Source organism: Cucumis melo, chromosome 7 (assembly GCF_025177605.1).
Source record: "Cucumis melo cultivar AY chromosome 7, USDA_Cmelo_AY_1.0, whole genome shotgun sequence".
NCBI classification, from domain to species: Eukaryota; Viridiplantae; Streptophyta; class Magnoliopsida; order Cucurbitales; family Cucurbitaceae; genus Cucumis; species Cucumis melo.
The window spans coordinates 24,975,604-24,995,978 of NC_066863.1; the positions used below are offsets into that span (position 1 = coordinate 24,975,604).

The window sequence follows — 20,375 nt, forward strand, 5'->3', positions numbered from 1 at the left end:
TTTTTCTAAAAGAAAATATAATATAATAATAATTTCTAAAACAATATTCTTAAAAATTCTAAAAAACTTCAACTTTCTCCAAAATTTTTGGAACTTCAACCAACATTGTGTGTTATCATGAGACAGATGGACCGTAAACGAGAGTGTTATCACTAGACACATAGACTGTAAATGGAATAGTAGGATTTTGACATTTGGAAATGAACGACATCTACTTAACACCTATATTTATGATTCAATTATCCTTTTTCAATGACTTCACTTAAACACAACTTGCCTTAATAAAATTATTTTTATTATTATTATTATTATCAAATATGACAAAATGAACAAAAATATTTATAAAATATCGTAAAATTTTAAATTCCATCATAATACTAATAGAATTCTATCACTATCCATCATGACTTCTATCAATATGTGTTATGGATAAAATCTAAAATTCTAAAATTCTAATATATTTTATTAATTTATATTTGCAACTGCTTTGTCATTTGTCATTTATAATAATTAAGGAGAAAACTAATCGATCATACACAATTTTATTTCTTGTTCATTATTTTATGCCAATGGAAATTAACCTATGCTAATATAATTGAAGACGAAACCTTTTGAATTTATATACACACATTCAAACTTTGTTTCTCATAAATAAATAGTTTAGTTGTTAATTATTGCGTATGCATTTCTCTGTCTCTAGCTAAGGGTTGACATTTTGACCTATTGAAACTCTCTTTAGATATTGACATTCAAATTTCTTTCAATATGTTCTTTAAATATTAAAAAAAAAAAAAGAAGAAGAAGAAGAAGAAGAAGAAGAAAAGAAATGATCTAATGGGATATTAAATTGAATTTTTTATGTACATTTTGTGTCTATAGACTTCAAAAAATGTCGAACATATCAAACAAGAAAGAAAAAATAAAGGACTACAAATGTTAAACTCGAATAACTTTTTCAAAATATAGACTCCTTGATGTTTATAACATTAATTAGGGGAATATAATTATTGAAATTAAAACAAAAGCATAACAAAAACATGGTTAGCATGTTGTCATTCATGTCCCAATAATCAATACAACAAATCTTCTTTTATCTAATAAATTAAAATCCCAACTCCCTTCCTATTAAACAATTCTCTCTCATTTTATCCACAACCAAACTTAGCACATTGACATTAAAAACACAAATCATGGAAGAATGTGGCCAACGACTACGATCACCCTTTTCCTCTTAGACTAACCAAAAAGTAAAAAACTATAGGTTTTGATAAAAATGTCCGATAGATTATTGAACTAATACAAAGACAATCGATTAATGTCCATTCAAGAAGTAAAGTCCCATGTTTAGAATTTTTTTATTTTTGAAAAGAAAAAGTCAAGAAGGAATCCAACATTGTCACAAAGACAAATTAAGGTACAAAAATCTGCAACAGAAAGAAAGCATCACATGGGTAATTATTAATTTCTTTTCTCACCCTATTCTTCTTTTTCAAATATCTCTCATTCATCATTCTTCCTAATATATTCTAATCACACCTAAGTTTAAAATAAAGAAATTAGATATTTCATTTTCAGCAAACCATATACTTTCATCACAATTACATCTGCAGATTACCTTAAATCTTTTTTCTAACACAAAAAAATATTATATATATATATATATATATATATATATATATATATATTAAAGAAATTAAACATCAGTAAGAAAATAAATACCCAAAAGAAAGAAAAAAAGAAAGAAACAAAAAAAAAAAGTCTTACAAAATCTACATGGGTGCTTGGAGATTCTTTAAGCTGTAACAATGGCGTTTTGTTAATGGCCTTTCTTCTTCCTTTGATGTATGTGTTTACACAATTGGAGAAGATGCTTTTGAGGTATACTCCAAAAGCTCAACAATCTCTGTCCTGCTTTTCACAACCCTATGAAATACTTCTCTGATTTGTTGCTGTAATGGAACCAATCCTTCTTCCAGTTTCTTGCAAGTCTCCGACAGCTCCGCCACCTGCGCTGCCACCTCCTCCGCCTTCTCCGTCTCCAATGGGAACGTGAATGACTCAGTGAATTCCATCAACGATTGACTCAGTTTCTCCATCTTCTGCATCTCTTCCAACAACCCAGCACTTCCTTTCTTCTCTTTCTTCTTCCATTCCTCTGCGATTTTTTCTTGCAGTCCGATCATTGATTGTGCCCAACTCATCTGTTTCGACACAGGGAGGTTCGTCGGCAGTCCACCTCTCTCTTGACAAGGCAACGCCGCCACCAGAGTCCACATTACAAACACTAAAACCGTACTCATCAGATAAACCGTCTGTGGCAAACTTGACGACTCGCCGCCGCGTGGTGCCGCTAGATTCGATGACATCGCTTGAATCTGCTTTGCGGCGGACCACCCTTTCGCCATACTCCAAGACAGAGATCGAAATTGTCCGGCCACTCGGTCCTTATGTTGTGGTGTGGCGGTACCGGTGCCGGTGCCGGTGCCGGTGCCGATACCGCCGCCGCGACGCCCAAAAGACCAAGCCCGTTCGGTGGATTTACTGTTGGTGAAATCCTTATCCTCTACAGCCATAGATGTAATCAAGGAATTCAAAGCCCTACGTGCTCGTTTCACCTGTCCATCTCCAATCGGGCGTTGTTCGAGAGCGGAAATCGCGATTTCGGCAAGTTTTTGAAATTGTCTTACCGATTCAATCCCGTGGAGAACGGCATTACAGATATCTAAAGCTTTAACGACGCGATCAAGGAATTCGGGGACGAGACGATCGAGAGGGGGTTTGACAATTTGAGAAGGGTCCCGACCCATGATGAGAAGAGCTTTAAATTGAGCCTCGCAACAGAGGAATTCATCAAGAAGCTTTCTGAGCCAAGCGATGGAGAGGAGTGCATCGGGAGAAATGTCGTCGGAAGGTGGAGGAGGTAGTAAATCGGAAAATCGCTCGGAAACATGTTTCTGAAAAAGCTCGAGATCCTCGAGCTCCTGCTCGTGAGCACCGTCCATGGAGATGACTTGGTTTCTTCTGATGCTAATACGGCCCAGGAAGGAGCCTGGGTATTCGGTGGCCGGCATAGTTTCAGATGAATTTTCGGACGAGGAAGAAGGGGAAATTGGGAGTGGAAATGAAAAGGGAAGGGAAGAGAATTGTTAGAGTTTGTTTTTATTTTGAATTTACTTTAATTTTATTTTATTAGTATTCAATTCATAATAATAATATAATAAATAAATAATTATTATTATTATTATTGATATTTAATTTTTGTATAATTGGAAGCGAGGTTTTAGGCAACGGCTTGTACGGCGGGGGAGGGTGAGACCATTTCTTTTTACTACTTAATTATTTCTTTACCAAATTGCCCTTTCATTTTGTGGTTTTCATTCTTTTTCGCCTTCGCGGTCACCCGGAATCAATGGTGGGATTAAATTTTATTTATTTATTTATTTATTTATTTTGGCTCCGCTTTTTTTAGATATTATCATTTTTTGTTTCTATTAGAAACAATTTCATCCCAACAAAAATGCCCTTTTTGGTTTTATACAAACTTTATGAAGTGTGGCATCTTAAATCAATTTAATTTCTTTTTTTTATCAAGATTACTTATGAAAATAAACAATTTAATTAATAATTATCAGTTCTTTTAAGATATTTATTCACATTACATAGAAAGTAGGAATGGATACTAAAAGTTGGAGTAGCATACACATTTAACTATGCTTTCTTTTTATTATTAAATTGGATATACATAGTAAGTAGCTAAAGACAAAGTTTTCTATAAATAAAACGAGGATGGAAGTACCAAAAGAATTTTGTCTTTTAAGTGTTTTTTTTTTCTTCTTAAATACTTTTATATTGATTTTAATGTCCTTTTTTTATTTTGATTTTGCTTCGTTAAAAGTTGCATGCTTTCTTTACATGCATTTATATATTATTTTCTTTACGTTATACTAATAAAAAGAAAATAAATTTTATTCAATAATTAGAAAGGTTCGCTTCTTCCTAAAAAATAATTTACTTACTATAGATAATGACTAATTTAATTTTAAAAAAGAAAACTACATTACCCCTAATTTTATCTTTTGATTTTTATTAAAATTTTCAAAATTACGAGTAAAATCTAACTTTTAGGTTTTGCTTTAGAAATATCTTTGGCCTAATGAAAGTTATAATTATTATTTGATAAATACCAATAAAATATTTAAATGTAATGTTATTAAAAATTTACAAAAACTTGAAAGTACAGCATTAGAATAAAATCAAAATTAAAAATAACGTGACCATAATGGTAATTGTATATATATATATATATATATATTTCTTGTTCTATCAATTATAGTGAGCCGAGCCGAGCCAATTCAAGGCGGAAGGCGCGCCCCAGACGGAATATCTTTAGTTGGCCAAAATGGGAATAATCTCATTTTAAAAAATAAATAAAATAACTGAATTTGACCGTCCGTCTGTTTTAACGCCCTCTCCGTCTCCTTCGTTCTTCCCTTGACGCCGTTACCAATACTCCCGTTTTAACCTTTTCGTCGTCTCCATTCATTTGCTTTTTTTCCAATTATACTCCACCACTCTAAAATTAAAATCAACAAATCCAAAATTACAAAATTTAAAGGTTTTATTTTTTGTTCTTTAAAAATTAAGTTTATGAAAATATAATTCTTAATATATTTTTACAAGTTTGAGAATCCTATATTTATTATTTTAAACGTATGCCTTTTGAAAATTTAGGATACAAATATATGTAATAATTTCGATGGATTCAAGCTTTGTCACTTTCGTCGAGTTTTTATTTATTTATTTTTGCAATCTTATACAAAAGAATGAAAAACATTCTTACTTATGTTTTTGTAATTACTCAATAATGGCATAAGAAGCTTACAAAACAAAGTTGATGTTATGAAAGTGATATAATGAATTAAGGAAAATTAGGGGGAAAAAAACATGTTTAGTATTCAATTTTTTTTTAAAAAAGGTAATTAGTGATTAATAATCAATGTGAGCCCCAAACTCAAAGCTCCATAAATTGAGTAATTGGTTAAGAAATTTCAGCCACTGCTTTCTGTCCCCATCACCTCTGGCTCTCTCTTTTATCTTCTTCAAAGTTTCTTTGAAAACCTCACTCAAACCTATTCTCTTTTTTTCCTTCTTTATGTCAATGGTCTCATTTTCCACTAACATATAGTTTTCCTTCTACAGGAAATTTAATTAAATAATCAGCTAACCACAAACACAACTCTCCTCAAGAAAAATAGAGAAATTAACCCCAATCAGGAAAATTAAGAATTTCATGGCACTTCATACACTTCTTAATTCAACAAAATTAGTAGGACACTTAAACAATACTAATAACAAAAAATATGCATAAGCAACTATAAGTTTGCATGATGTCCAATCTTAACCATAACTTTCACTATGTTGCTTTTTTCTTTCCAAAATATCATAATTAAAAATTCATCACCAACGAGTACAATTTATTAAATTTGAATATTTTATTTCACCTTTTAGCATCGAACAATAATTAGATATATAACTATCAAAGTCTATTAATGATACTAAGATAGACTAAATTATTGTCTACATTGATAAATTTTACTAAAATTTAATATAACACTTAATCTTAATCTTGACGAGACCGATTACAAAATACGTAAAGTCGAGTACTAACTACAACTAATCAAGAGGAAGAAAATTGGGATATTGTCAAAAGGGTCAGAACTTTTTGTTGCCACACACATATGTATTGACAAAATTTTGAACAAACCGCGTTTTCCTTTTATGACGCTCTCTCTCTATATATATCGTATATACAATGACACCTTTTTGGCCTAATACCATATATTATATTATTCACAATACTCAATAAAATTGTTAATTTTAATTTTAATTTTAGTGTTTTCTTTAAGAAAATTATATATAAAAAAAGAACAGTTTCATTAACTGTGAGATTTTTTGTAAAATAAATAAATGTCCGGAAATGGAAAATAAGACAACAACTTATGGATGGGTAACATTGTGAGTTTTATTATAATTTAAATGAAGATCAAACTTTAAGTTGTAGGGTCACCATAGGAATAAAATATAATCAAGAAGTTAGGGCCCCTTAGTCCCACCTTGTAAAGGAGTTCTGTCATACATATACATTATGATATTAATTATTTTATCTCCATGAGTCATACATGTGATTTTAGTACTTGTAATTTTCATTCTTTTTCCTATTATAATTCATTCAAGTACTGTCAATATGGTTAGGTATTGAAATTAATTATAGACTTAGATATCATCTTCATTAATGGAAATGGAATGTTATATTCTACCTCTCATTTTTACACGTTGATGATAAATTAGAAGAAAAAAAATTATTATTTATATTGTTTCAATTGTGAGATATTAATTCAAAATGTAATTAATAAAATGGTACGTGTCTTATAATGAAATTAAACAAGTATAATTAAATATAAAACTACATACACACTCTTTAACTAAAAGGACACAACTCACCTAATGCTCGACTTAAAATCACTTTGTGTCGTAACTTAACCATCAAAGCAAAAGCATGTTAGGGTAAACACAATAAAGATGATTTTTGAGTTATGCATGTCATATAATGTCACTTCCAATTCGACTTATCTTGCTTGCTTGATTCATGTATATAAACAAAAACATGAAAAGTAATGTAAAGATACCGATTACCTACTGATTTTTTTGAAAAGTAGTTTGTCTAAGACGTGTTAAATTACTAACTTAGTCACATTTGAGTTTTAGTTCTAACTTATTAAACATAAAGTAGGTATCTCCCTTACTCATGTGTGTTTCGATAATGTCAAATTCCAATGTTTGATTAACCAAATTGGGTAATTTAACATAAATATTCATAATATAATATTTTTTTTGTGGAATACCGACATCTAAAAAGAAATCAAAATGAATATTATTAGGAGGTGAGTTTTTAAGAGAGAGGAAAATAATAAAATATGGCATCAACAAGAACAATAATAATAAGAATAGAAATCCGACAAAGGAAGAAGTGGATGCGTGTTAGTACTATTGACATTGGCATATGAACGGTTGGGTTGGGCCTCAAATAATTTGCATTTCTAACTTCCAAACACCTAATCCTTTTTTTTTTTTTTCATCCATACTTGCAAATATATATTTATATATATATTCAACAAGTAGTTTAATTTATTTGATATACCACTTTAAGTTTTAAATTGATGGTAGTGTATAAATAAATAATTTAGGATTAAGCATGTCTATGAACCTTTTGAAATTTGATGGAGTATATATAAAACAGAATACTCATGGGTTCACTATAAAAATCTAATAGTAAATGTATTTTTTATTTCATTTAAACATTTTCAAACTTTTAAAAATTAAAATTATCTTAAAAAACACAAGTGGTTTCGAACCATATGGTTAAAAATATTGAGGTTCTCTATTTTGCAAAAAAATTGGAAACCTTCATGGAAGTTGATATAAATTGTTGTAATTAGTTAGTATTTTTTCTTTATTTGTGGCTTAATCATGCTATGATTGATCATTTTATCATCATCTCTATAATGTAAAACAATATATTTGATGTGTATTGTAAATTTTTATGCAAGAGTAGAAAATTAATAAAAAAAAAAAAGAGAGAAAAATAATTATAAAGTAATATAAAGCTATTAACATTTTAAGAAAAATAATAGTGAAAATGAAAGTTTCGGACAATAATTCAATAAAGAAATTTGTAGATTTCGATTAAAATTTCCAAAATGAAGATTTTCATTAACACGTGTGCCTCGCAACCGTCTCCTACGTTATCCCGTAAGTAGCCCAATCTATCCCATTCTTACACAAGCCGTCGGCCCAAATTGATTGTAGGCCATCGGCCCACTCAACACCCACAAACCCTAGCCCCTTGCTCCTCCTCCTTCTCTTTTCACGGCTGCTCGCTCCCTCTCTTTTTACACCTTCTCCTTCTCCTTCTTCGTCCCTCTTCCCTTTTCTGCTACTATCTTCAGCACTTGCTGAGCTTCAACCATGGTACATCTCTTCTTCTTCTTGAACTCGTTTCCTCTATAATTGTCTCTAATTTGTGCTTGTTTCTGTTTTCTGGGTCATAGAGTAATGAGGTATTTGAAAAGGAATCGATCTGGGGGTGGGAATTGCTACCCTTTTGTGTATTTTTGAATTGCTGTAGTGGGTCAAGTTTTATTTCGTATGAGATGGGGATGCTAGGGATTATTGTTTGGTTTCTCGTATTCATTTGATTCTTTTCTTCAGATTATTTCAGAAAAGAACCGTAGGGAAATCTCCAAATATCTCTTTCAAGGTATAACCAAACTCAAACCAATCTCAATCTAGTGTTTTTTTTTTCTTTCCAATTTTCTGATTTGAGTATTTTCCCTGATTTTATTTGTTCGTTGCTGTTTTAATCTCAGAGGGGGTTTGCTATGCCAAGAAGGATTACAATTTGGCCAAGCACCCAGAAATCGACGTGCCTAACTTGCAGGTTATTAAGTTGATGCAGAGCTTCAAGTCCAAGGAATATGTGCGCGAGACATTTGCTTGGATGCATTACTACTGGTACCTCACCAATGATGGCATTGAGTTCCTTAGGACTTACCTCAATCTCCCTTCTGAAATTGTCCCTGCTACCTTGAAGAAACAAGCTAAGCCCGCTGGTAGGCCCTTTGGCGGACCACCTGGCGATCGCCCACGGTATAAATTATATCTATTGTGCATTCGAGTGGTTAATTTAGAAATTGATGTGTATTTATAATGTATCATATATAAGGGCAAGGGCATATTTGAGTAGCTTTTCGTGTAATTGCATTTTTTTTTTTATTTAGTAAGTTATATTGATTCTCGTTAGTTTGTGTAATTGCAATTTTTGTTATTATTTAGTAAGTTATAATGATTCTCGTTAGCAGTCTTATTGATTTGTGGTATCTCTTATGAATTAGGGGTCCACCTCGTTTTGAGGGTGGTGAGAGGAGGTTTGGTGACCGTGATGGTTACCGTGGAGGTCCTCGTGGACCCGGCGGTGAGTTTGGTGGCGACAAAGGAGGAGCCCCTGCAGATTACAGGCCTTCGTTTGGGGTAATTTTTATACAATCTTCATATTGGATTCTGTAATGTGGTTGATGCTCTCTGCATAAAATAACGATGCAATCATTGTTCATGTATCTAATTAGAATTTTATTAAGTTTACGGCCTTGTTCAGTGAGATGGTTAAGCTATTCGCTCCTGAGTTGATTGAATGACATCTCATAGTCATAGATTAGTCTCTTCATCTTTGATACTTTCCTCCAAAAGTGCTTCCTAATGAACTCGTCTTCTAATAACCTAGTTTAAGTGTTTCATAGTAGGCCTTTTTTTTTGGCACTTGCATGCCATGGTCTCTGTTCACTTGCAACCTAATTGTTTTCTAGGGCCCATGTGATTACTGATTTGGTTAGGCATATTTAAACCATTTACTATTTAGGTATTAGGTGAGCATGAGCCATGGAGGGTTGTGGCTTAATTTAGATTTTTTTTCAAGGATAACAGTGATAGAAAAATGGGTTGTTGAAATATTAGAAATGTCATAAGATTTGGAACTTTTATGTCCCATGTGGTATGTCATCCTTGTGCAAAATGATATTCTGATTAAGATATTTTATGGTTGATGATGAAGTCATTTTGAATGAATTTGAATTTTATGATAGTCATTGATGTGTGCTCTAGATGAAAGTTCGTTTATTTATAAAAGAAGCTTATAATAGTCGTTTGTTAATTGTTTATTGATTGCTGTGCATACCTGAAAATTTCTCAGGGTCCTGGTGGAAGGCCAGGTTTCGGCCGTGGAGCTGGTAGCTATGGCGGAGGAGCTGCACCAAGCTCAAACCTTCCTTGAAAAGTATGGTCATACAAGCAGTTCAATGAATTTTCAGTGGAACGAGTTAGCAGCTTGAGTGGAGAGTTTGTTAGCTTTTTTTCCCCCTTTTATTTAGCTTATGGGAATCTTATAAATTCAAATTTTCATTGTGCAAATTGAAGTTTACAAGTACTGTTTTGCAAGTATAAATTTTGTTCTTCTCTTCGAGCGCCGCCTAATTATCATTTGTACCATTTTAGCAAGGTTGAAATTTTAATGTTTTGAAGTCTGATTGTCTTGGGAAAAAGGGAACAAGCATTTTAATCAAATTCTTCTAAATATAATTGAACTACTTTCTTCCATATGTTCCTTTTCTTTTTACCCGAGGATGCATCTGGCATAGTTTATGTAAAGGTGAGATTTATAAATTCTATTTGGCCCATGAATTTATTTTATAATAGGTTTAAAATTTCACTTAAATGTTTTTGCAAGTATTTTTATTGATTACTATTTTAATGAACATAATATTTGTGTAATTAATTAAATGATTTTTAATCACATATATACATTTAAATAGTAAAATTCGTGAAAATATTTACGAATAAATGATTATATATTTTCAATTCCAGTTATTAAAATCGTGGCATATCTTTTTCATATGGATTATTGAGGTTTTTCTTTATGTAAATTTAAAAATATTGCCAACAAAAATGATATTTTGACCAAAGTTGTTTGGGTTGAAAAAATAATTCACCACTTGGGTTTCACGGTGAGTGAATAATAAAAAAGAGCCTGTTCGGACTGCGGCAAACTTGATCTTTTCTAAGTAGCGCGTACATATTCGTTTCCAACTCCTAATCTCGTTACATAGGTTCGGACTGTATCTTCATCCTATTAAATAGATTCAGATGTAGTCCATAAATTTAAAGTACACCAACAATCAAGATGACACCAACCATCAATGAGCAATTAATCATGTGACCAATACAAAAATTATGTTTTTGTAACTATTTAGTTTTTGAAAGTTCGTGTTACAAATGTATTTCCTATCTTTAAATTGTTTTCTTTGTTATCTACATTTTGTCTATGTTTCAGAAAATTAAATTCAATATCGAAACTTATAAACGATAGTGGTTTTTTTTTAATTTGACTAAAAATTCCACTTTTGTAATGCGAAAACAAAAAGGAAAAAAATAGAACCTTTGAAATTTAAATTAACTGCAATATTTGAAAATATAGGGGTCAAACTGTAAACATTCTAAAACTGAGGTACCGAAATCGAAAATTGGTTGATTTCCTTCCAAGGACCTAACCCCATTTCTGATTTTAACCTTCCTCAAACGCACTCGTTCCTCAGCTTTCTCCCCCTCGCGCTTTTCCAATTCCAGCTTACATCTTCATTCTTCTCGATCTCCATAGCCCCACAAACCGAACTCGATTCAACAATCACCTCCATTACGTATACTACAGATCATTAGACATCGACTAGCGATCTCGCCGTCGTCTTATTCACGGCGGTTGATTCCGGTATATCTAACCGATGCGATTCCTGGTATTGTACGACATGCCCTTTTCTTTTCTGGGTATTTTCAATTGTTTGTTGGGCTTGGTGGGACGCCTGGCAATTTGATTTTATTGGTTGAATCTATGTTGATGATGTTTATCGTTATTTTGATTGTTAGGGTTGAGAATTATCGAAACTCTAAGGGGATTTAATGGCGTTGCAAGAACAATTAGATAGGTTTAAGAAACAGCAAGAAAGATGTCAGAGTACTTTGTCTGGCATTGCTGCATCCAAGTCTGTATCCAAGTCTACACCCAAGTTTACGCCTGCACCCGCTGCTTCCATTGCAAGACCTCTGGCTCCTGCTGTAAAATTTTCAAATGATACTGAAAGACTTCAACATATTAACAGCATAAGGAAGTCCCCAGTCGGGGCGCAGATCAAGAGGGTTATTGACCTGCTGCTGGAGGTTCATATCCATCACTCCATCTTTCTTATATTTCCCCGTTTGTTTTCCTCCTTCTATCTAATCTGCTGTACTTGGTTTTTTGTGTTTGACGGAATTCTTCAACGTAAGGCTTTGTATTGGATAGGATTTAATGGCTGTGTATTGATTTGAGCTGTGTAGAGCTTATGCTGCTGAAATTTTGCATTTTAATCTGTCCAAGTTTCGTAAGTTGAATGTGTGTTTTTTAATGGATACCGTTTTAACTGGGGGATTTTGCTGGAATGAGGACTTCTTCAGGTAGTGAGACTTGTGATTGGCATTAGATGGCAAGAGGAGCCAGGGCCCTCTTCAGTGGCTTTTGGGTGGTCGTTTTGCCTGCTTTTGTTGGTGCAATATTGTATTTTTACATACGAATTACATATGTTAATCTAATCCCCTCCCTGTAATCTTCTCTGGATCTTGAATTGGCTGTGAAAAAGCTAAAAAGAAGTCCTACTGAAATGCCTTTTTTCCCTATTGGTAGTAAATTGGAACCTTAGGGATATGTTACAAACTTACAGCTTGCTTATTGTGCATGTTAACAGACAAGGCAAGCCTTTACACCTGAGCAAATCAATGAAGCATGTTATGTTGATATAAATTCCAACAAGGCTGTCTATGATAGTCTGCGGAATAACCCAAAGGTGCACTATGACGGGAGGCGTTTCTCATACAAGGTAATTTATATTCTCAAACACCATTATTATTTACATCGACTTGTACTTCTTTGGTTTAAATATTTGAACTTAAGGATGACATTTTCTCCCTCCTTTTCTTTTACCCCTTCTGTTTTCGGTGTATTCAGTCCAAGCATGACCTGAAGGATAAGAATCAACTTCTTTACTTGATACGAAAATTTCCAGAAGGCATTGCTGTCATTGATCTCAAGGATGCGTATCCAAGCGTTATGGAGGACTTGCAAGTATGTATATATTCTTCTTTTTAATGTGGTTTTCCCATTCTGAATGCAAAAACGTGAAAAATAACAAATGACTCTTGAATGATGCTATCCTTAATATAACTTATTCGGCAAAATAACCTTTGTAAAATTCAATGTATTGGCTAATATGGACATCAAATATCTATGTGGCTTGCTCACTCTTCATGTTGACGTTCAGGGTTCTCTTGTTCATGCTATACAATAAGCCAGTCTATTTTATTTTCTTCCCGGTTAGACTGTGGTTTCTACTCTAGAAGGTTTTGTTCATCCAACAATTCCTATGCCAAAATAGCAGCTGAAATTTAAATTGAAGGATTTAACCCATGATTTATAGTCCTTGTCAAAACAAATTGCTTTTCTAATTCAGAAGAGGAAACAAAGAGAAAATTAAACAGCGGGAGCCAATCTGAGATTAATGAGACGTAAAATGACTCAATCTTAAACTATAAGGTCTGACAAATATTTACAATTTTTTGAAAGCAATATACTCAAGGAAGCATTGAACTTAGGGTTGTTGCATCCAAATTGTAGTTGATCACCGGCCCTCAAAATTGTTACAACTTCTCTGCTTATATAATGAATGGAAAATACATGGCTTTACTCTTTGTTTATGAATGGAAAATGGAGTCCGTTAGCTTTACTGTTTAGCTTACATTATATTTTCCCCACTTGTTTAGGCCCTAAAAGCCTCAGGCCAGGTTTGGCTTCTCTCAAACTTCGATTCACAAGAAGATATTGCCTACCCAAATGACCCACGAATTCAAATCAAGGTAGACGATGATCTGAAGCAGCTCTTTCGGGAGATCGAATTACCTCGTGACATGCTTGATGTCGAAAAGGATCTACAGAAGAATGGGATGAAGCCTGCAACCAACACTGCAAAGAGGCGAGCCAACGCACAACATGTAGCATCCTCAAAACCCAAGCCGAAGAAAAAGAAGCAAGAAATCAGCAAGAGGACTAAGCTCACTAATGCACATCTTCCCGAGCTCTTCAAAAACTAGAGAACCGTATAGGCTGGCCTGCAACAATATATTTTGTATGGATAATTTATGGACTCTGTAGATAGGATTCAATCATTCCTTCTGTTTGGTGTATTGCCTTCTATTTTCCATGATCTCATCATAGAATGAAATGCTCCTGTGATTTACACTTGTGCATGTGTTTGCTTTACATTAATTAATTGAACAATTTGAAATGTAAGATATAAGTTCAACTAAACTAGATATATATGGTATTGGAAGCTTTGTCATATATACCAACTTTTGAATTCTATTTGTTTCAAATTGGTTTGGTTTTAGAAGAAATTGTTATGTGCTACATCACTTCTATCCCTTGCTATGCCGCAGACCTGTTCGTTGAAGGGGATTATACTCTACTCTAATCACATTGATACAAATGAGCCTTTCACTTTAATTTGGTGTGTTCTAAGTTTAAAATGAATTCTCCACGCCACTCCTGTTTTAAAGCTTATATGATTAGTTTGGTTCTTGAATTTTAGAATCACAAACTTTAGATGCCTGTCTTCTGATATAATAAAATTTTATTTAATAGTAAAATTAAATGAACTTGAACTCTAATTTAACTCAATTAGTTAAGAGACATTTATAAACTCTACGTATATGGATATTTTATTTAGTATTAGCTTTTTTTTTTTATTAATTAATGGAAAGAGAGAAAGAGAGTAATAATTAAATTTAAAATAAATTTACCTGAAGCCAAAACCATTAACAGAATATTGCAAAATTTCAAACGATTTATTAAAATCAAAGGGTCCTGATTTGATGAAAATGGTGTTGGGTTGGTGCCAAAAAACTTAAGGCGCCAATTTGTTGTTTTTCGTAGTCCACCCGTTTCTTCTGCTCCATAGCTTCTCATCAATGGCTATCAAATGAAGGATCTTGATATTCAAACTTCAACTAACCCAAGGAATTTCAGATAGAGAGACTCCTTATTTACCTTTGAAATGCTGATTCAAGCTTACTCCCAGAACCCCCATTTTTTCTTTCTTCCCCCAAACCCTTCAATTTCCCCCCACCTCTCCTTCAATGGTGAGATACCCCTTTCAAGAATCCTGGGTTTCCTTCCTTTTTCTTCCTCTTTGAACTAACTGTTTTCTATTGAATTTTCTGCTCCAGTTTCTCATTCGCCTAAACTTAAATCGCCGGTGGGTCGACGATATGAATCAATGTCCAGGATTTCAGCTTCTGGGGAGCACAATCCCACCATCATTTTGGGGAAGAAAAGGTTCAAACCTGCCCTAAATTTGATATCCATTTTCATTCTTTGTGATGCATTGCTCTAGGGTTTTATTTTACTAGTTTTTATATTTTTCATATTGTATGTAGAAAGGTTTTCGAACACATTTCTTTGCTTAAAGCCAAGGAAAATATTTCTGAAGATGAAGAGAATGATATGCTCGATTATCTCTATACCACGCAGTATCAAATGAGGGGCATTGTGGCCGTTTCATTAGGCGAGTTTCTGGTACTTTTGCTTTCTATTATGACTATAGAACATTCAGAACCTGCTGTGAAGTTTTAGTTTCCTTTGAATTCTGCAGGACGTGCTTGTGATCAAAATAATGGAAGGTATACCCATGGTGTGTATATGCGTTTCCAAAGTAAGGAAGACCTTGAAAAATTCTATGTGAATCCTTTCTACTTGCGAGTACTAAATGAGCATGTGATGCCTTATTGTCATGTATGCCTCAACATGTAACTACCAATACTCTCAATCTATCTTCTTTTTCTTCCCAAGACAGTCTTGCCTTATCTGGTTGACTCATGGATGGGTTTTATTGTCTATGCAGGGACTGGTTCATGTAGATTATGAATCAGAGGTGGAAGATGACATGCTTCCCATATTTCGTAAAGGAGAGGTTTGGACCCTATCTAACTTTCTTCCTATGATTTTTGGGTAATGTTGCTTAGGTTGATTTGATATCATGTGTTTTTTAGCTTTTGTTTCTTAAATATCTAGATTTCTGGGGGACTCAAAATCATGTATTTTAGAGTGAATTTATTTGACTTCGGGAGGGGGAGTATCACTATCTTTAGAGAGAGGAGAGCCTTGATCTTGAAATACCGAGCCGGATTGGGTTGCTGACTAGACCTCCTTCAGAAAAAATATAATGAAGTTAGTTTGTTGATTTTTCTTTTTTCTATTATTATGTTCTTTTTCTTTGATTTATACCATATGCCAAATTTGAAATTCAAGGAGGTTAGTATGAGAATAGTGGGATTAAGGACTAGGTGTTTGAAGGAACTGCTTGTGTGGTAAAGCCAGAAAGCTGAATGTTTTCGGAATGATAGATCCTCTAAATCATAATCATCTTAGTTTCCTCAAACTATTATCTGTTGCATTAAAAACCTGATTGTTTGTGTTTAATGTTAATTTGAGGTCTTGTAAAGTTGTTGTTTTGAGACGTTGGCTATGTCAAGCATAGGGGGGAGTTTGCTTCCCTGGGTAAATTTATATTGAAAAGTAGAATTTGTTTCCTTATCAGTTCTATGCCTTCTAGTGATCTTTGGAAATTCGGACTTGATAGTACCTTAAAAAATTTTAGTAGTCACAAAGAGCTTTGATGCCAGGAGTTCAATTATGGTGTGGAGTTCGTGCTTCTCATTAAATTTTGTCAAGATTCATTTGGCAAACCATTAGAAGATGCATTAAATTCTCTCGAGAGACTGACAATTGATAATCCTTCCTTAATTGTCCAGTTTACTCAAGGTATACTTTTATATCGAATGCATTCTGAAATTTAGAAAGGTATATCAACTCGTATTACTATAGCTGTCGAGAATGAACTTGATGTAAATTACTATTGACATGCATCCCAAAATACATGATGGGATCATCTTTGGCTAACCTTTACAAATAAGTTATTCTTTTCAGATATCAGTTTGTGGGATTTTTATGTTTTGAATTCACATCAGGTTTAAATTTTAATCCTACTTGTAAGGAGTTCACACATGGAGTTGTTATACGATTTCGGTCAAGTAAGCATTTGTATGACTCTGTTTTCTTTTATATCCAAAAACGAGTCCTTTAGTGGCCTCACCTCAATATAATTTCTTTTGCAGTCAATGCCTTTGAGATATTTACCAGCAGCACAGAATACAAAGATGTAAGATACCACATTGATGAAGTTATCATATTTGCTGATTTGGTTTTTCTGTTTAACTTGATTTATTAGTAAAACCATCCGTTTGTGCTTTTAAAATATCTTCCTTCATTGTTGTTGAGTTCTAATACACCATCAGGGTTTTACAACTGCTCCTGCCTCCTGATTCTACATTCTACCAATTCTTTTATTTTATCTTTTTCCTTTTTGAAATAAAAAATAGTTGTATGCACTGAAACTTACTAAAGTTTTGACCTCAAATTATGTGTATTAGCGATGTTTTTCTCTGAATCGTCTGAGAAGTTGCTTGAATATGACAATGTAGCTGTTGTATTTATAGTAGATGTTCTAATCGGTTTTCTTTTCGAAAGTAGATGTGGAAATCTAAATTCCAACCAATCGTTCAGAAGACAGTGCCTCTTCACTTCTCTGTTGACCCAGTAGGGACGGAGATCATGTAGCAAGGAATATTCTTGGTTTGTTCCCCTATACATCATCCATCCCAAGTGACCTGTTGAAGATGGTAGGCTCAATATGATTTGAGTGAACTCTTTGTTGCAGGTTTTGGCACCAGATTTCGTTTTATATCCTAACAAGCGTAAGGCATGTTCATATGTCTTGTATTCTTACCTTTTAAAATCTGATTTCCTAATCCACTCTATATTATCTTTCTTCATCTCTCCATATTTTATTTGGAAAATAGGTTTAGTTTATGATATTCTAGAAATAGTTCTATGTTTATGGAAACCTGAAATAGGTTCTGGACTTGGATTTGTTACTAATCAATACAACAACTTAGGTGAAAATAACAAATGATGTAAAAATCTCTTTAATTTTTTGCATATAGACAAGCAACTCATTTTGTTAACTACTTAACTAACTATGATCAACTTTTAAATGACTTAAACTCCATCTCATTGTTCAGGCTTGGCTACCATTAATCTGACGTGAAGGTGGAATCAGGAGGTACAGATTCTTGCGTTTGATTTCTAGCTTGTAACGTTCTGTACACCTCTCTACACCCACTCACTTGGATGGTGCGGCCATTTTATACCTGTTCTGGATGCTATTTTTCTATTTTGTACAACTCATATGATAGTAACTTGAGATATTTAATCCGCGGTTGAGATAAATCTGTATACCGAACCTTCCGCCATTCAATATTTGTATTTATGCTTACCATTACCTTTATTGGTACATGTTTTCCCCGCTAGGCTTTCAACTATATTTTTGTGCAAACACAGAGAATCACCAGGGTAATATGAGTATATGCTCTAGTTATTGTCTGGACTAATGAAACGATCAATGTAGCTGAAAGAGGAGGCAGTTTCCTTCAATACTCAGGCTGCTGCTAAATCTTGAATCGGTTCTATCAGTTTTCTTGTTCTTAAATGCAGCTCATTGAAGAACTTTATGCAAATACGATATATATATATACATGTGAAAGGAGATCACGTGCTTTTGGATTTATCATTTTAATTTAGTGCAGGATTGGTAGTCAATAACATTTCATTTTACATTATGTTAAGATTTCCCTGAATTCTGTAGTGATTAGATATGTAGGCAGTTAGATGGTTATGAATGGAAAGTTGGTGAGGAAAGAAAGGGGAGATGAGTTTATGGATAGTTCTTCTGCACTCTTCCTTGAGAGAGAGGAGAGGCAGAGAGGGTAGTAGTTTACTCGCTCTTAGTTATTTTCTGCATTTTCATCTAAGAATTGATATTCATCGATTCTTTTTTGTAATAGTGAGGTTTATATCAATAGAATAAGAACACCATGTGTTCTATCAAATTGATATTTTCATGGTTGTATCTAAAAATTTGCTTCTATCTTGTAATTTAGAGCGAAAATTCTCACTTCTTATAGTGTACCTTGTTTACTGCATCGATTTTATGAAGACAACATTTTATGGGATTTACATTTACCTGAGGATGAAATAATGCTCAAAACCCAACAATAAAGAAACAAGACATTCCCATCCTAAATCTCTATATTGTTTAAGATCCTGATGATTATTTTGACAAACAATCATTTTACCGTAATTCTAAATTCAAGTTAGAATATAAATAGCTCAGTGAGAATAACTTGCTATCAAATTGGTCAAGAAACTCCCACTGCCCCACCCTCCCAACACTGAAAAACATTTCTTTTTAACATTAATTATCTACCCCCTGCCCGCCCATATGGCTCTTGTCTCCTGTCAGTCGTTTTCTCCTTCTGCTTCATCTCAAAAGCAACTAAGAAACTCAAAGAAAAAGTTTCCATACACCCTCTATTTGTCGTCTGCTGTGTTGTCATACTTAGGGAGAGATCCACTAATATTTGTGCTGTGTAATACTCATGAAGATTGTTGGAAACAAATATCAATCATTGTTGTGTCGTGACGAACCACTGCTTTGAAAGCAAAATTTGGCCGGACTTTGAAGCTAAATTGCATATGTCGGTTGCTTCCTAAGGTTAACATAACTTCCCAACCCAAACGTGCACTCAATGAAATAGATATGTAATCAAGGAAAATATTGTTTTGAGAAAAAATCAAAAGTTTGAAAAGAGGAGACAAACTCCTAACACACCGAGATCTTTTTCTCACATATAAAGAATAACGATTTTAGATCTATAACGGTTGGTGTATTAAAACATAACATTATAACCATAAAACGGTTACAATATTTGTAACCATCAAAATAACAATAATTATCATATTAAAACATTAACTATAAATCATTCCCAACCAAAACAAATTTATATTGGTAAATTTGCCTATATTCTATTACCCCTGCTGATTTTGTTCTTCTACACATGGGGCACGCCCAAAAAGTTTCTGCTACACTGAATATCAATGTTTCCTTTTGTTCCACTCCCAAAACAGATCCAAAACCCATATGTTTTCTTCAAATTGATTACAAAATTTCGTTAAGTTCAGAGTTACTCACAAACCCTTTATCTCTTTACATCCTAGAACAGGTAAAAAGTGTAAGGTGTGAAGTCTAAGATTTCATTGATTTCCACGTGAAGAGATGTTACCCTTTTTGGCTGTCAAAGCATATGAATTTTTTATTTCATTTGCTGTTATTTTCACTACATATTTTCTTTTTTATCTTTTCTCTTTCTCTCTATTGTTTTTTCTGCTTTGTCAGTATGATGTGTTAATTTTCTCGGCTGGCATTCTTGAATAAATCACTCTCAACATCTTTCTCTCTTTGGATGGAAGCAAAAAGGACCTAAAACAAATCCCAATGGGAGTGTCTTAGGAAGCTCACAACTCACAAGTAAGTTTCTTTGGGACCCGTTTTCTCTGATCCCTCTGTCTTTCAGTTTTTTCCTTCTTATAGAACTTATTATGACATTGGGCCCAACCATTTCCACACACACATTGCCCACCTTCCATTGTCCCTTCCGTTCATCATCTTCTGTTGGCCCCTTTTTCCAGCTTTCTCTTGTTTATCACCACTTAGTTCCAAGTAAGTTGGTTG

At 33.4% G+C, this 20,375-nt stretch overlaps 4 protein-coding genes across 7 annotated transcripts; 3 read left to right on the top strand and 1 right to left on the bottom strand.

Moving 5' to 3' along the window:
- Positions 1–1,541: 1,541 nt before the first annotated feature.
- LOC103493146 (protein ROH1) lies at positions 1,542–3,186 on the bottom strand. Its single transcript, XM_008453789.3, has one exon. The coding sequence runs from the start codon at positions 3,069–3,071 to the stop codon at positions 1,851–1,853; it is 1,221 nt and encodes a 406-aa protein (XP_008452011.2). The 5' UTR covers positions 3,072–3,186; the 3' UTR covers positions 1,542–1,850.
- A 4,671-nt stretch (positions 3,187–7,857) lies between these two features.
- On the top strand, positions 7,858–10,206 carry LOC103493145 (40S ribosomal protein S10-1-like). The gene is made up of 5 exons (XM_008453788.3): positions 7,858–8,028; positions 8,269–8,317; positions 8,427–8,706; positions 8,952–9,087; positions 9,803–10,206. The coding sequence occupies exons 1-5, from the start codon at positions 8,026–8,028 to the stop codon at positions 9,881–9,883; spliced, it is 549 nt and encodes a 182-aa protein (XP_008452010.2). The 5' UTR covers positions 7,858–8,025; the 3' UTR covers positions 9,884–10,206.
- Positions 10,207–11,126: 920 nt separating this feature from the next.
- On the top strand, positions 11,127–14,027 carry LOC103493148 (uncharacterized). Of its 2 annotated transcripts, none has more exons than XM_008453790.3 (5): positions 11,127–11,396; positions 11,527–11,817; positions 12,381–12,512; positions 12,641–12,757; positions 13,453–14,027. In XM_008453790.3, exons 2-5 carry the CDS (start codon positions 11,560–11,562, stop codon positions 13,777–13,779), a joined length of 834 nt encoding a protein of 277 aa, XP_008452012.1. In that variant the 5' UTR covers positions 11,127–11,396; positions 11,527–11,559; the 3' UTR covers positions 13,780–14,027. The 2 variants fall into 2 exon arrangements, with proteins under 2 accessions (XP_008452012.1, XP_008452013.1); XM_008453791.3 differs by having other exon boundaries at positions 11,154–11,401.
- Positions 14,028–14,599: 572 nt separating this feature from the next.
- Positions 14,600–18,092, top strand: LOC103493150 (stress-response A/B barrel domain-containing protein UP3). Of its 3 annotated transcripts, none has more exons than XM_051087142.1 (11): positions 14,600–14,826; positions 14,914–15,022; positions 15,124–15,251; positions 15,339–15,478; positions 15,588–15,656; positions 16,369–16,507; positions 16,714–16,776; positions 16,861–16,904; positions 17,276–17,377; positions 17,463–17,499; positions 17,827–18,092. In XM_051087142.1, the coding sequence occupies exons 1-9, from the start codon at positions 14,742–14,744 to the stop codon at positions 17,360–17,362; spliced, it is 864 nt and encodes a 287-aa protein (XP_050943099.1). In that variant the 5' UTR covers positions 14,600–14,741; the 3' UTR covers positions 17,363–17,377; positions 17,463–17,499; positions 17,827–18,092. The 3 variants fall into 3 exon arrangements, with proteins under 3 accessions (XP_050943099.1, XP_050943097.1, XP_050943098.1); XM_051087140.1 differs by having other exon boundaries at positions 14,601–14,826; positions 17,463–17,504; XM_051087141.1 differs by having other exon boundaries at positions 14,601–14,826; positions 17,276–17,499.
- The last annotated feature ends 2,283 nt before the right edge of the window (positions 18,093–20,375 follow it).